Raw genomic sequence first — 17,579 nt, 5'->3', positions numbered from 1 at the left:
TTGGTTTATATACTATTGGGTTTATGTATGCCTTTTTGTGCTCAGCGTACCTTTGGATCAGTTTTTTCTTGGTTTGGCCGATATAGAATGTGTTGCAGTCCAAGCATTGTATACTGTATATCTCGTTTTGGTTTTTGTCTTCTTCTTGTCTTCTTCGATGACATTTCAGGTTATTTTTCCAAATTTCTGCTACCGCAGTTTTCGGTTGATTAGTCAAATCACCAACACTGACATAAAAACTTTGCAAGTTGACTTGGGTGTCACCCCAATAGGTGGTTCCACCAATAGGTGTCTCGCAAAGATGGACAACAAAGTGTTACCTAGCCAGGAACACATGTCCGCCGCTCGCCATCAATTTTTCTTGAGTTCCAAATAAACTACCCCTTTCGTATTCAATTATAGACACTCACTAACACCCCTTTTTTATATTCATATCCCGGACTTGGATGTTCACCGGTAGCTGTAGCTGCCTCCGTGGTGATGATAGGATCTCCTGGAAATTCTAATATACATATATTTTTTCATGGCTTCATTGAAAATCACTTCCATGTTACTTTCGAGTGGATGTAGTCTTTTTCAATTCTCCAACTCATCTCTGTATCTTTGTATGATGTAGAATTTACCAATTTTCTTGTGGTGTGGTTTATCGAATGAACGTATTCTTCGTCTTCTTATTATTATAAGTTTTTTCAAAAGATGAGCTGGTTGGGCACTGTTTCCGAATAGTCGAGAGGGCGCGCCAGCATTATTAATTGATCCCACAAAGTGGGGTAAGTGATCATTGGGTCCAAAATTCATATGCCCTAAGCAAGCACAATAAGCCATTTGTCCAGCCAAAATTTCTGTCATTGTGCGGTGAGCTGGCATGATAATCAAAACAACCATCTTGACAGAGTAGTCGGGCTAGAGTGGTCATCCGATCTTCCTCCCCTTTTTAGACGATATTCGTCTCAACAGGATCTGAAAACTTCACGACGAATATCCTGTTGCTCTGATGGTCGAGAAGATGTACATCAGGGTTACCAGCTTGCACGAGCCTGAGGTTGAGGAATGAATAGTTCCAAAAACTTCGGCACTTCCCATTTCCCACAACGGATTCAATATCCCCTGGAGCGTAGGGCAACACTGGTGTCTCGTCAATACCGTAAGAGTGCCGTAGATGGTAATAAATCACTCTCAGGGCCGCGTTATGTCGAAGGATATTATTATTCTTGTCATCAATTGAAAATGGTATGCTTTACGTATCCTCTGCTGAGAAAAAAAACGACACATTTATTCATCTATTTCTCTCGTTATGAACGACTTCTTTGAGAAAACCTCTGTGTGGAAGTTAAGGCACATTCGTCATTGTCGATGTTCCCCCCTGTGGAAGGGAGGGACGGTGGAGTATCCCAAACAAATAACTGCCGTTCTTGAGATATGCAAATGTCCCACGTGAATTTCCATGGTTTTCATCAAACGTAAGTAGATTACTCCGTTGGCGTTATTTTATTCCTCTAAACCTTCCTGTCTACATTCCCGGCCATAAATTGCGGTTGGTAACAGCTAAAGAACATTTGTACATATTATATCCGAAGAAAGAGTGGCATAAATGGCTCCAGGGTGTGGTAAATATAAAAACGTAATATACGATATTATACATCTACATCGTGCATTTTGCATCCTTCAACGTAATTTGATTTTCAGTGGAGAGTCGTTATGTAAGCGCAGATCCGGAATTGGGAGAATTCCCCAGGAACTATTCCCAACCATAACTGACCGTATTTGTATGAGTTTATATTAGTATCTAGAGAATATCATTAATTTAAAATTTTGTGAAGAGTAAAAAAGGATTCGTATATGCGATTCGTATATAACTAGAATTATTTTGATTCAGAACCGCCTGCCTTGCCATATAGTAAGGAAGCATACGTGAATGAATCAAATTATTCGAAAAAACAATCCAATCACGCCAGACTCAACTTACCTACACCCTGGGTTGATAGACATCTACTTCCCTGGCTAATGTCACAAAGGGCGTTGGATTATATATGACAGGTGTCAGTGCAGCATTCTACACATGAGCTTTCGAAAAATTGATGAATGTAGCCACTACATGGTAGGAGATCATCATGAAAATGAGAAATGAAACTTTCCAATGTTTCCAAATAATTCAGTTTCCAATCCTTGCATGCATAGTGCAACATTTCCGTATCGTTTAGATTCGGGAACCTGTGGTTGTATTCCAATGAATGGTTTGGACACTTCGGATCATTGTAACTTAGTGTGAAGGACCTTTCATGCTCAGCATACCGCTTTGAGGAATTTCGATCTCATTGTCCCACATAAACAATATTACACTCCGGACACTCAAGGTCATGAACTCCAGATTTCTCTATTTTGTTCACTTTATCTTTGGCATTGAAAAGTGAATTAGATAACCTGGCATGTGATCTCAATGCCACTTCCACATTGTGCTTTCTGAAAAAACCCGCAATTGTCTCTTTTCTTTTACCAAAATATGTTAGAGTTACAAACTTCTTGATTTCTGATTATTTGATCAAGTGGGGTGGGAAAAATAAGTTCGTACACCAAGCAGAATAATTCGGGTTAAAAAGGTTTTATTCCCAGTTGATCGGTTGTATGACAGATTGCGTTGAAAATACGACTAAGTTTCTATAAAATAAAATCAAGAATATAAATAATATGTCTAAAGTTTAGCTCGATATATTACATACCTAGACCAGGCAGAAAAGTTCAAATTAATTCCCTTTCCAAATACCGCTAAGGTTCCAGAAAAACTTATTTGCAGTTCCAATACACGAAATCAACTAGAACGAGTCCACTTGCAGATGGATCCAACGTTCCTGAACTTTTTACCACAATACTTTTTCAAATAAAGAAATGTGTAAGAAAAACGAGTTCTAATTATACCGAGAAAGCTACTGACAGCGCCATCTCCGCACGAATAGGCCAAGCTAAACTATGTTGATAATTCTGTCAATACAGATCCCTAATCCCTAGCATTTACACCGGAATGAAATGAAAAATAGGTTAACGTCGATAACGAAAAGATGTAAACAAACATGATACAGTGAGTATAAATGACAAACGAGGACAAACTAAAAACGAAAACATATTACTTTATGAAATCACGAGCGGTAGGGAAGTTACGCTACAACTTTCACCATCAACGCTGGTGTTCCTCCAGGAATCCATTTTGTCTCCAACCCTCTTTTTATGGTATATCAACGACTCATTGAAAAATACTAGGATACCATTATATTGCTATGCTGACGACAGCACACTTGTCTCGTCATTCCCTTTGGATTCCAGGACATCAGATACGGAGGCTGCTTCTCAAAAGCTTAGAACACTGTTCCGAACCAGAAAACTGTACACACCTCAGCAACTTTTGAAGCTTTATAAAGCTCGGGTCAGACCTTCTTTGGAGTATTGTTCTCATGTATGAAGCTCTTCCCCCAAACATACCCTGAAGTTGCTGGATTGAATCCAGAAAAGAGTCATCCGCCTGACTGGAGAAGCGGACATCACGTGCAACTTTGATAGCTTGAAACATCGAAGAAAGTTTGGAGATTTGTCTCTCTTCTATAGATACTTTCACGGGAGATGTTGAAGTGACTTGACACATTTAATTCCACCAATCAGAAATACGCGATGGACTGCGGTTGCTCATCGTTTCGAGGTTCAACTCAGTACACCTCGAACTTCACTGTTTAGGAACTCTTCCATCTGTAGAACTGCGTTTATGTGGAGTAAACTTCCTGAGAACGTTTCTCCAAATGAATTTATTCTCCAGCGATTCAAATCCATTGTGAATCGCAACTTTGGCACAGGCACCGCTCTGAGAGCGCCTTGAAAATTTTCCTGTAGTGCTTGTGTTTTGTCCTTGAAAAAAGTCCTTGAATATTTCAATTCATCAGCAGCAACGGAGGGAAAGGATCAAATACGTACTGGAATTAGAAATCACATTTTTTGCACTCAATCATCATCTGGTGATTCCCCGAAAAAAAGTCAGTTACTTTTTTCGTTGTCTATAATCCCTCTGTACGTGGTTGGATCTAGTCCAAACTCATTCTCCCGAAATATTTGCTCTTCGACCGACGATACCACAAACCAGAGTGTGCAGTGTCTTATATAAAATGCAAACATATACGGCAAACGTGTGGAAAATGGCAAAATTTAAAATTTAAAATGCAAACATCGAAGAACACTAGTTATTCAGAGGTCGGCCGTGACTGGGAGTGCGGACGTCCAGAATGTCTTACATTTTCCACGTTTCCATGCCGCTTTTCCGACCAACGCGGACAGCGCGACGTAAAATATGGATCGCGATAAGAGGAAAAGCGGTTAACATCAACTCTTTTGGAATGTATATTCGTCTAATGGAGATGAGATTGCTTTGCGGGTACAGCCAAATCATCTATTATAACGTGTAATGGAATGGATTGTGAATTCTCAATTTGAAGGTGGAAATGTTTGTGATGTATTCATAGTTCGAGGATTTTTAGAATACATCTACAGAGTAACATAACATGGAGTACCCAAAAAGACACCTCGCGTTAGTCTTTAAGTTTCCATTATTTTTTATATGATTCACTCAATTATCAAACTCAATTCAAGTACACATGTTTGAGTATTTTCTCCTCGTCATTCATGTTTATTATCATTATCATTTTCCTAATGATGTTGATTTTAATGAATATATCTTGTATGCTCATACCAGTCGCAATCAAACACTTGGTGTACGTTCTTATCAAGAAAGTCGTCAATAATATACAGGGCTTTTCATGATGAGCGTTAATTAGCCGTTTCTGGCAAAATATTCAACGGATCGTCCTGAAAATTCCACAGAATGCATAGGTCAATATGACCTACACGCCTAAAATATTTTAGACGAAGCGGCGTTGTCGCTTCTACTATAAAGTAGCGGCTTCTTTGATTTTTCAAATGAAACACTCCGTATATAATATCATATTATGATTCATTATCACTTTGTCAACAAATTCACATACTATTTCCATATACCTATCTATTACCGTTTAGAAGATATAAATTAATTTCAATATTTTTCGATATTCGAACTTTTATAAATGTTGATAATCTTGAACTCTCTTGCACTAAAACTATCAAATTTGAAATGGAGTGAAGTGATACTATGAGGATCTTCATTCCAAATCATATTTTCATTTGCCTCATACAGTCTTCAAAAAATGCAGATATTTTGATCTCATGAAAAAATGAGTGGAACTCAATTCCTTCAAATGGAACACCCTGTATATTTCAACATTTTTGAGCTCTACATCCAATTTTAGATTAACTCTGTTCAGATAATACTATTTCTATTTTGAACCGTTTTCGAGATGAACTGTTTCAAACAGAAATTGACATGGTTTCCTTATTCATCGCTCATTTTTGTAAAACAGATTTCGTTTGATGTTTCTCAATCAGTCACAGATAATACAATGAAAAGATAATTATTGAAATACTCCTCAACCATCGAATGAAACTTCTCTTCAAACAATAGTTTTATTAACGCCGAAACACGAACTGAAAATAATAAACCCATAAATTAATGAGTTAATTTAATCGTCAGTGTATTTCAGAATATGTTCAAACACATCTCCACCTCTACTTGATCAAACATGTAATCTCTTCAAAAGATTGTCATGTGTAGCGCTTTTGATCAAGTCTGGAGTCAAACTATTGAAAGCAGTTGTAACTCTAGATTTCATATCTTCCATTGTTGTTATTGGAGTAGAGTAAACCATATTTTTAATGAAACCTCACACGAAGCAATCTAATGGATTGCCATCTGGTGTTCTAGGAGGCCAACGAAAAGGTCCATTATTACCAATCCATATGTCTTCGTCAGCTTGTTGCAGCCTCAGGTGTCTCCCGTTCGTCCATAATACGGATATTAAAAGCCTATTAATTCCATCCGTACAAAATTAAATTAGTACAGGAACTCAATGAAGATGATCCTGATAGAAGGCTGCTTTTTGTGAACAACTGAGCCAGCTACTAATTGATGATCCGCACCTATCATTCAACACGTGCTTTTCCGATGAGAGTACATTTTTTTGAATGGAGCTGTGAATAGGCATAATTGCCGTTACTGTGATGACAGTAACCCACACTTATTCCAAGAGGTCCATACCCAGTACCCTCAAAAAATCAATGTCTGGTGTGGCATATTAGGTAGTCATATCGTAGGGCCACTTTTTATTCCTAGGAATTTAACTGGTGAAGTCTACCTGAACATGCTTGAAGATATAATTGTTCCTCTCATAACAGAAATAATTGAAAATGACCAAAATCATAATGATGATTGGCTTCATTTCCAGCAAGATGAAGCACCTTCTCACTATGTTGCTCCGGTAAGAGAGTTTTTAGATGACCGGTTTCCTGGACGGTGAATTGGCAGGAGAGGTCCCATCGAATGGCCTGCCAGGTCACCTGATTTATCGCCTTTAGACTTTTTCCTTTGGTGACACTTGAAAAATAAATGTTTCGCTACGCAGCCCGAGTTCATAGAAGATCTTCGCCAACGAATTACAGCAGAGTGCAGAAGTATAACACCTGATATGCTACAGTATGTTGGAAATAGATTTGAACAAAATCTGTATTATTGTAAGGAAGCAAATAGGTCACATTTTCAGCATTTGCTGAAGTAGGATTCTACTAAGTCAATTACACATTTCAAAGTACTGGGTTGTAGTTGTTTTTCTTCATAATACCTACATGTTTGGGTGAAATACAACAAATTAGGTATCATTGGAAAGATAATTTTGTGCCGTTTCAAATGATATATCACTCGACCCCACTTTCCATTCAAAATTTTAGGGTTGTTACTCACCCTCGCTAGGGGGTTGAAGGCACAGGTAGAAAAATACATCTGAAATATGTCCCCCTCAAAAGCAAAATTGACCTGTCCGAGCATTCTTGCGTTAAGTTACAAAAAAAGAAGAAAAGCAAGGTGCATACTTTTCGTTGGACCACTCTGTATGTTATTCTACGAACATTTTAGGACAACTGTCACATTGGTGCATTTTTTTAATTACGATTGCATCCAAGTAGTTCAAAAGAACCAAAAGCTCTATTGTTAATGACCTGTTTCAGTATACGTCTGATAATATATTGTCAAAAAGTATAATAATAATATAATAATAATATAATATTATTTATTCACATTGGAATGTTTACAATAATGGCATGAAAAAAACTCTGGGTGTCATTTGCAAATAAACGGAGAAAACCCATTTAGGACCAAATGGTTGCGCATGGGTCATTATTTCTCGTCTGTTGTACAGAATGTTTTCCAGAGAAATAATTAATTACATTTGTCATTTAAGTTAAACAGTAATTCAAAGATTTAAAATATTTAATGAATGGCATTGTCAATTGTACAGTTGAAAGAGAACTTGGTGCTATTTCGTTTGTTGGCGTCAATCACTTTATTTCACTTCATACTTTTTGATTCTCAACTAATTTTGCATTGACTGTCAATGAGTTATAATTGAACGCAAATTCGAAACTTCTCTGGAAACAGTCAGAGCCATCATTCAATGCCAAACATGGCGAAATAAATTCAAACCACACCGTGGACACATCCCAGCCGAGAAACAAATCCCACTTCTGACACCCTTTTCGGCGGGCATTTTTCTCTTCCGCGCCGCGTCCTGAAAACAAAATGAACCCTTAGATTCCCGTTTCTCGTTCCCAGGACTGCATAGTTCATTGCGGAACACGTCTGCCGTTGACGTTTTCGGAGTGATCAGACATCGCTGAAAGATCCGCGACGCCTCTATTTGTTGGCAGATATCAGAACTAGCTCAACTGGAATGAAACAGATATACCAAACGAACGAGAAGGTATTGTGGGTATTGTTCGAGGGTGTGCAAATGCAGACAATCGACGAGATTTAGTGCTGTTCCCAGTTCGGGATTCTGTTTGCGGATTTAATGCATTCCATTAAGTTGCTGATTCAATTCGTACGGATCCACACATCGTTCGAGATGCGGTAGAGGGAATGCAGATTGAAAAAAATATAATGTAGCAGAGCCAAGGAGTAGTGCTCGATGTTTCTACAGGACGATACTCTGTCAAAGTCACACTTTATCGAAGATATATAGTTAATTTGATTCCCTCGTGTATTTGACTTACAGAATTATTGTTGGGAAAACATATTTTTTAGGAAAATTTTGCAAATTGTCGACTGAATGATGTTTGTTTTAGGACGTCTGCAAATGGACCAAAAAAACTACGGAACAATTACGTCCGTAATGAGATGATCATTGAAAAGATTCATTAATTAATAACGTTGAATCAACATTTTTTTATACTTCGATTAATTATGTTTCACATAAGATCATTTCATTGAGATGAAAAAAACACTGAAATGAAACAACAGTGAAATGAAATACAAGTAAAAACAGAGCAATTGAACAAAATATAAAAAATTGAAATATTCCAAATCAAGTTACTTCACGACGTTTCGATTGTTAGTATCCACAATTGTCTTCGGGTGATGACTGAACTAATTCCTCCGCTCCATCGCTTTAGCGGGAGATGACCGTTTTGCTGGAGTTGGTCATTTTTCGCTTGATTATGGGTTTCCATATGTTGCGTATCTCTACGCTAGCTTGGCTGGATACATTGTTGTGCAACATGTATGCGGCTTCTTTGAATTTCTTCCTGAACCAGTGTTCCTCCCTGTGTATAATCTCTGCTTGGGACCACACGATGTTATGTTCATGGATCCAAACATGCTCTGCTATTCCTGATTTGGTGCTTATACACGAGAGGGCTTCAACAGATATTCGATAAAGTAAATATGAAAGTTGCATATAAAACTTCTCATAAATTGCAACAGCTTCTTGGTAATCCAAAAGATAGACTAGAAAACACAGAAAGGTCGGGGATTTACGAAATCAGTTGTCAAGATTGCAACAGCAAATACATCAGCCAGAGCTGACGAGCGATTAAAACCCGCTTCAAGGACCATTGTGCACACATGAAATACGGAAGGATAGAAAAATCCAGTGTCGCTCAACATGCTCTAGACAAGGACCACAGAATTGGTGAAAACAATCTAAAACTGATTAAGCATGTGTATGACACCAGGCTACTCGATGCATGTGAGAGTCTGGAAACAGCAAAATGTAAAAGCAGCATGAATGGCGATAAGGGACCCATCCTATTTAGCTCGCTTTTTAATCTTCTGTTAGGAGGAGAATAATTACTAAGAACTTGAGACAAATTCCATATTTGACTTCAGGCATACAACTTCAGGTAACAAATTTTAGTATAGGACTAACCAGACTAGACTAGGTATCAATTTTCTTCTTCTGAGGATGTTAACTTATGACCAACAGTAGTCTCTCATCATGTTGATGTTCCAGCGGCTCTGGTAACGTTTTTCTATCAATTTATTATCTTGGTAAAAACGCTCACCCTGTTCCTCACGAACATCTCCCAAATTTTGATTCTGAAGGTTTAAAAAAAACTGTTTTTCCGTTAACCAGTTGTCGCACCCATATGAACGACAACCCTCAGAAGTCGAAACTTGTGCGAGCTAAGGATTAACGAGGTATTACCTTTCAACGTGTCATTCCTAACACGGGTAGGACGATAGCAAGTGAAGATCGATCGTTCAGACTAGGGCTTGAACCACCGACCAACACGGTAGGCAGTCAATTCGAGTGAGTGAACAAATCACCCACGCCGAACCGCTTGGCTACCGACCGACCATATATATAACAATATGGTGGACAATATAACTGTTTTGATGCTTCGTCATGCATGCCTTATATTTGATTTTCGGGAATCTTCCGAAAAAAAAATGTGGTTGGTATTGAAGTTATTACTTGCATGAAAGATTTTCAAAAACTGCTATTGTGATGAGGTAAGACGATCGTGAAGTTTAGTGACAAATCAGGTGAATAGTTCTTTCGATAATATACGAAAGGCACTGAAGGTAATTTGAAAACTTCTTTCTCTGATCTGAACCCTGGGGTACACATCGATATTGGAAAGTATATCTATGAGTGAATGTTTAGTAGGTGGAATTTTTTTTCTATTTCGGTTGGATTCCGGGTTTTACCGTGGTGTCTTTTTTTGGTTACAATCTCCAAACGTTTCAACTGCAACTGCGGCAGTCATCCTCAGTGGCGTATTCTTCTTGACATATCAAAGCCTACATTTCTGATTTTTCTCTGATTTTTAGTGTTCTGTATGCGGAACAGTATTTTGGAACAATTTATTTTTCAGTGTATCGAAAAAAAACTATTGCGCAGGATCTACAAATATTTGAGTGCAGTTTTCTTTGATTAGAAAATGGGTGAACTGTTTAGTAACTGAAAAAAGTGATTCCTATGTAATTCAATGTTCCTGATGCAAAGTTGTTGTTTTGGATATATTTTTTTCAGTGTTTATACAGGAAGAACTATTGTGCATGATTTGAAAATATTCGTGTGGAGTTTTCATTGATATTTTCGATTCTAGCTTCTTTTTGTAGTTTCGCACTTTTAATAAATTACTCATAGTAGAGAAGTGAAAGTCCAGAAAGTTGTCTTTTCGTTTTTACTCCTTCAAAAATATATTTTCACTCCAATTGCTCTCCCTGTATACATGTGGAACTTTTCAGAAACCCCAATAACGAATCCAAATTGGAATAATATGAAATACGACACGAGAAACTTATCACACGTCCCAAAACTGCTCTATATCAAATTTGTCCTCATCTGCGTCTCAAAAAAAGTTCGCTCCACGACGAAAAGAATCCAATTCCAGGTTAAAAATTCAAGCCGACTCGATTTCCTGAAAGAAAATACGCAGTCGAGGTAGTTTGTCACAAAGCAATCTGGCCTCTTTCACTCCGTAATCTGTTTGCGCGAGATTAGAAGATATGGCACGATGTCATCCTTGCTGTGGTTCCACACGCCTTTGGGAATAATAAAGAAGGACATAAATTAGGCATTATCGCCATTCGGAGAGACCATCACTACTAATACGTGCCTGATTGTCAGATTTTGAGCGTATACTGTCGCTTTTTACGGTGAAATTGCTGGAGAGTGACTGTGGAGTATCTACAGTGGATGTCAAGAATAAGGCTTAAGAAAAGGATTTTCAGATTTCCACCGCTCTTTCTTTGTGCAAAGAAAAGGGAAAACATTTAGAGAGAAGGAGTAACAGAATGGAAAAAAGCTCGTCTGAAACACTTACTTTAAACATATTGTTACGTTTTTCTCCGTGGGTTGACCAATGATAATTGACTACACTATACCATAAGCAAACTTAAATACCTCATCTCACTCTTACTCATCTCCTCTTACTCATCTCCTCTTACTCATCTCCTCTTACTCATCTCACAAACCTCGCACTCAATAAAAGTACCCTACCTAAACAATGGAAAGAATCGATCATCAGCCCAATCTACAAATCAGGCAAACGTTCCGTACTGACTAATTATAGACCCATCTCATCCATAAACAGCTCCGCTAAAATTTTCGAATACTGTCTATAGTAAAACCAATAATGATTGAGAGTAAAGCGCGTTGTCATATCTAAATTTTACGTTACCAGTTTATAGCAGAATCAAAATATACTAAGCAGTACAGTTGTAGGTTGTGGCAAATTATAGATAATACACAATACTAGTACGATTAAAAGGTATTATTTATGACAAAAATCAGTAATGAGCTTGTAATGAGTAATACTTATACATTTCCTGATTACTGATCAGTTTAAATTCATTATTTTCTGTATAGTGTTAGATATTTATTACAACTAGTGGCAACGCTGTACGCAACGATATTTCTGTCTTTGTCACTTTACCGTAACTTCCATCTCATCGTTGCAGTCCTCACTAATGTACTTGCAGCCATGAGCGTATCATTGGTTTGTGAATTATACAGCGTGAATTGTACGTTTTACAGTTAAGTTAGTCAGCAATCGACGTGTTGTGATAACAATTGGTGAAAATAATAGTGCTAATAAGTGTTAAGGCGTTATATAATTATATTTCTACACCGTTCTCAAACTACTCAAAAAATGGGAGACATGGTCGGGCCTTCCACGTCGAAAAAGGTAAAACTGTCGGAGTCTCGGTCAGTAAGAGAAAAACAAATTATACTGCGAGTATTTCACTATCTTGAAAGAGATCATCAGCCACCAAAAGATGACTTTGTGCATATGTGCTGTAATTCTACGTGTGTACCTCCGAATAACCAACCGGGCATTTCTACATCATTAAGTTCCACAATTACAAAAGATAAATTAGTTGATATGTGCTCTGATTATACCGGTGTATCAAAATCATCGATTTACAAAATACTAAGAGAAGCAGAAATTCATGGGGACGTACAAACGCCAAAAACTAGTAGCGGACGAAAAAAAATCACAGTTGATGAAGAAGCCAAAACCAGTATACGCAGAACTATTCACAGTTTCTTTTTCAGAAATAAGCTGCCCACACTACAAACAGTTCTGAAGGCACTTAGCGATCATGAATTGGTCCCAAAAATGGGGAAAGAAACTTTTAGGAAACTTGTACACGAAATGAAATTTACGTACGGAAAAGTTGACAGGAAAAGCATTCTCATTGAACGTCAAGAAATAATAGCATGGAGAAGAAACTATCTAAGAAAAATTGACGAATTTCGGAAGCTCAAAAAAAATTGTACTTCATGGATGTGACATGGGTTAACCAAGGACATACGGTCAAAAAAGTATGGCAGGATGGTAATATAACAAGTGCACGACAAGCCTTTATTGAAGGTTTGTCAGTTGGGTCAAAACAGCCATCTGGAAAAGGTAGTCGTCTGATAGTTACGCATATAGGAAGCGACAGTGGATTTTTACCAAATGATGAATTAATATTTAAATCTAAGAAAACAGGCAACTATCATGAAGAGATGAATGCGGAGGTGTTTGAAAAATGGTTTGAAAGCATCATTCAACTTGTGGAACCTGGGTCTGTCATCGTCATGGACAATGCCCCATACCATAGTCGACATTTAGAACCAATACCGAAATAATCATGGAAAAAAGCAGCAATTCAAGAATGGTTAATTGATAAGAACATCCAATATAACAAAGATAGTTTAAAGGCAGAACTACTTCAGCTAACAAAATTACACACAGACTAATATAAAAAATTCGCAGTGGATGAAATGGCGTTAAGTCGTGGAATTACAGTTTTAAGGTTACCACCATACCACTGCGAATTAAACCCAATAGAATTAATCTGGGCGCGAGTAAAATGATATGTGGCACCAGAAAACAGAACATTTAAATTAGTGGACGTGCAACATCACCTTCAAGAAGCTATTCGAACTGTTTCTGCAGAAGACTGGAAGAAATGCATGCAGCATGTTTTAAAAGAGGAGCAAAAAATGTGGGACGTAGACAACCGTCTCGAACACAATATCGAACCAATCATAATTCACTTTGATGATAGCGGTAGCAACAGTGACGAATCTGAGGTTGAAGATTAGACGGAAATTTGTACATTTACATTTATATTATATTCTATTATCAAAAATTTGTAATTTGTATTTTCTAGTACCCCTGACGATGAGTTTAAGTTACTCGAAAGCTTGAGAATAGTTATAAAGAGTTCACTTATCAATTGCTGCAACCCAATAGTGAAAAAAACCGGAGTCAGAAACATAGAGTATTGATCATTTTTTGTATAGCCATTTCGATCGCCCTGCACCGCACTGTCTCTTCAACTTGACTATCTCGAATAGGTTCGTAGGTAGCGTTTATGTATCGTAGGCAGTAGAAAATTCGCCGGAATTGGTTTATGGTTACCAGTGGTGGCCGGCGTTATTTTCTTTGGGGCATGATTTACAACAATATCAATATTGAATTACACGAAGATTTCATTTTCTAATTCAGGTTGTACTCTTAACATTCGTTATAGAATTGAAACAGACAACATTCTGTTAAATAAGTCTTGAACGTGGTGTTTCTTCGTTCAATAATCCCCAGCGCAGAAGAGTATTATTTAAAAAATATATAACAGTTAGGCTGAAATATTCGTAAATTAACATTTCATTATTCAACATAGTTGCCTTCGAGGATATTACTATAACGGTTTTACAATTTTTCGATGCCATTTCTATACTCAGGTTGGGAAGCCCTATACATACAAAATATCGGGCCGATCGATGCGTGAAATTATATTCCACATGCAAATATTGAAACGTGAGTACAAAAAGTAATATATGTGAAACCAACTTCATTTTGCTACAGGTTCCTACATCTTCGGAATAAAATAATGGGACACCTTGTGAGTTGTCAACTAAAGTTCATAGACAGTTCGGCAACCACTAATGCCGGTCATCTGCGGACACGCCAAAACTAATTTGGGCTCAGATGTCCGATTCGGTTGAGAATGTTAGCACCGGCAGGATTTGTATTCTATCGACGGGGCCGATAAATTGGAATTACCGATAAGCTGCCGGACATACGTTGTCAGCCGACTGCAGATACGGGAAAGGCGTCGATCTATTTTGATTTGTGATCCAGTATTATTGGATTTGTTAATTATATATACTCAGCGCCGATGCGGAGGGACTGGAGTATTTTGGTTAGGATATATCAGATAGGGATATGTCTAATTGTTGGTGCTAACTGGTATTGAAGAAACTGTCAAAATAGTTATAAGCTTCAGCATCTCTATCAAGTTATACATATGTATTTCTGGTGATATGTAGACTCCTGCATCTCGGACAGATGATAGATTTCTCCAGCAGGTTATAGACTGCTGCATCTCTGGCAAGTAATAGGCTCTCTTATATCTGGAAAATTATATTCACAGTATCTCTGTTGTTTACGCAAGTTGAAGTCCCTCGTATATACTGTATCTCTGAAATGTATAAGCTGTCACATTTCTGGTGAGTTACATTGGCTTGACATATCATACAGTCTCCTGCAACTAGAATCTCCGAAAAAGTATAGAAACTCTGGAAAATTATAGGCTCGTGAATCTCTAGCAAGTTATAGACTCCTGTATCTTTGGCATATTATAGGCTCCTACGTCTGTGATGAATTATGAACTGCTGTATCTCTGCAATCCAAAGACTCCTACATTTTTGACAAATTGAAGACACCTGCATCTTTGAAAAATTATAGACTCATGTATCTCTGGTAAGTTATTGGCTTCTGCATATCTGGCAAATTATTAACTACTGCATTTCTGGCAAGTTATAGACTCCTGCATCTATGACAAGTTATAGGGATCCGTAGGCCTGTCAAGTTATTGGCTCGGTATCTCTGATATCTCCGTAAGTTCAAGGCTTCTGAATCTTCTCAATTTACAAGTTCTTATATCACTGATGATTTTTATTGGCTCTGGCATATCATATAGTCCTATGCAACTAGGATCGCCGGAAAGTTATACAGGTGTTGGCAAGTTATAGATTCATGCATTTCTGACAAGTTATAGACTCTCATTTCTCTGGCGAATTATAGGCTCCTGTAATTCTGGGAGTTATAGGCTATAATACCTCTGTAGATTCATATTGGCTTCGACATGTTATATGAGCTCTTGCAAGGAGAATATCTAGAAATTTATACGAGTACATGTTCTGACAAGTAATAGGCTTCTGCATCTAAGACAAGTTATAGACGCTTGCATCTGTATCAAGTCATATAGGCCTCAGTGTATCTGACAAATTATATTCGTAGACAAGTTATAGTTCCTTGCATCTCTGGCAAGTTTTATAGGTTATTACAAGTTATATAGGCTTCAGCATCAAGCATTATTGCCAGTCATGAGATTCTGCATCTCTGGTGAGTTATATAGGCTCTGGCAATTATATAGGATCCTGCATCTGAATTCTCCCGCAAGTTATGGACTCCTTTTTTATAAATACTGGTGTATTGAGACTATCATTATTTATTATCCAAATAATAAATAATCAAAATATGTAATGATGTTTCGATATGATCAACATTGACATTATTATTGATAATGGAAATAATAATTACCGTTATGATTTTTTCTGTTAAGTTATATATGCCCCTCAGCCTCTCTGACAAGTTATAGATACGTATTAGGCTCTTGCATCTATGACAAGTTTCATAAGCTCTAGAAAGTTATCTAGGATCCTGCATCTAGCAGCTCTGCAATTGAAGGGTCTGTTTCTCTGACGAGTTATATAGGCCTTACCAAGTTATGTGTTCCTGCATCTCTGGCGGAGTAATAATGAACTGACAAGTTATATTGGCTTCTGCAATCGACATCTCTGCAAGTTATGAGCTGCTGCATCTTTGGCAATTTATATGGGTCCTGGCAAATTATAGAGACTCTACCAAGTTACAGGCTCCTGCATTTCTGACAAATTATAGACTCCTACAAGTTGTAGAATCCTGTGTCTCTGACAATTATATAGACTTGGATTCTGAAGTTGGCTCCTGGAGTTATAGACTTCGATATATTCCGATTTGTAGCCCGGAATTGATGGATTTGTCTATAATATACAGTCAGTGTCGATGTGGAGGTCTAGGGAATTTCTGTAAGAACATATCGTAGGAGGTTTTGTAAACATACTTTTTTTGAGATGTTCACCTAATAAGTAGTCTTGATGTACTGACTATGATGCTCTGATTACCGGAAAAGATGAGTGAACACGTGAATTGTTCAACAGAAATTTCATGAAGGCTTTAAATTGGCGAATTGAAAATGAAAATGATCTCATGGAATTTTTTTTCAGAATGAAACCATTTACTTCGGTGATTGAATCAGCAAAAACATTCACTTTTCTCGAGAGAAATTAAAAGCTGCAGCTATCACTCCACTACCTCAAAAGTCACACAGTAAAGGAGCATTCAATTAATAATGATAAATGAGCTGCAGCCAAAATGCTGATATACTTTCATGACCTTTTTAGGTTCTCCGTTAGTACTTATTCCTATCAACATTTTTATATTTTATGAAATAGAACATATCCAATATCTCACCAAATATTTCACCATGTCTCAACAATTATGTTTGAACATCATTTAGCTGGTACTCAATGTATATATCTAACTACTACCGGGAATTTTAGAAAAAAAAATTGGTCAAGAATAGCTTGAATGGAAACCATTATCGTGGACTTCCTTTTACACATCATGGACTCCAATTTACATTTCATGCATCCCCAGTTTGTCTTAGCTTGCCGATATCTTCCTAAGCTATAGGAAAAATAAAGTTTCCAAAGCCATTTGTCTTAAAAAATATAACTCAAATCTAAAGTGAATGTCTATAACAAATACTTCCTATAGTCACGTATACGACAAAAACACCAAGATGAGCTGAACTAATGAAAATATTTTTCTGAATTGAATTGTTGACGGCGAATATGAAGTATTGAGTAAGAAGAAAACTCTTCTAGATATCCTCAAGACGCCAACATGGACGGTGAAATACGCATCAAGAAGAGTAATGTATTTCTGGTGTCTGGTGCTTGTTTTGGATTTATTCAATGACAGAGATTCCAGTTTTACGTTTTATTGGTACTCGATGTTGAAAGAAGCTAATAACTTTTTTCACCAAAATTTGCCTTTGCCATTTTATCTAATCT

At 37.3% G+C, this 17,579-nt stretch overlaps 2 protein-coding genes across 3 annotated transcripts in view; both read right to left on the bottom strand.

Moving 5' to 3' along the window:
- Positions 1–17,579, bottom strand: part of LOC111509829 (protein turtle homolog A) — a 203,242-nt gene that overhangs the window by 83,579 nt on the left and 102,084 nt on the right. The window contains exon 1 of one of the 2 annotated variants that reach the window (XM_074180850.1): positions 1,967–2,030. The exons of the other annotated variant lie outside the window; for it this stretch is intronic. Coding sequence (XP_074036951.1) covers positions 1,967–1,989 — 23 coding nt within the window. The 5' untranslated portion in view covers positions 1,990–2,030. Of the gene's footprint in view, positions 1–1,966; positions 2,031–17,579 lie in introns of those variants that run through there. 2 annotated transcript variants of the gene reach the window in all.
- The window catches only part of COX8 (Cytochrome c oxidase subunit 8), a 324,402-nt gene that overhangs the window by 259,476 nt on the left and 47,347 nt on the right, over positions 1–17,579 (bottom strand). The gene's annotated exons all lie outside the window — the stretch shown is intronic.

Source organism: Leptinotarsa decemlineata, unplaced genomic scaffold (genome assembly GCF_025532065.1).
Source record: "Leptinotarsa decemlineata unplaced genomic scaffold, Ldec_3_MD MMD2_tig00026307_RagTag_RagTag, whole genome shotgun sequence".
Taxonomy (NCBI): Eukaryota; Metazoa; Arthropoda; class Insecta; order Coleoptera; family Chrysomelidae; genus Leptinotarsa; species Leptinotarsa decemlineata.
The sequence above is the reverse complement of the archived record's forward strand: the minus strand, read 5'-3'. Positions and strand labels throughout refer to the sequence as shown.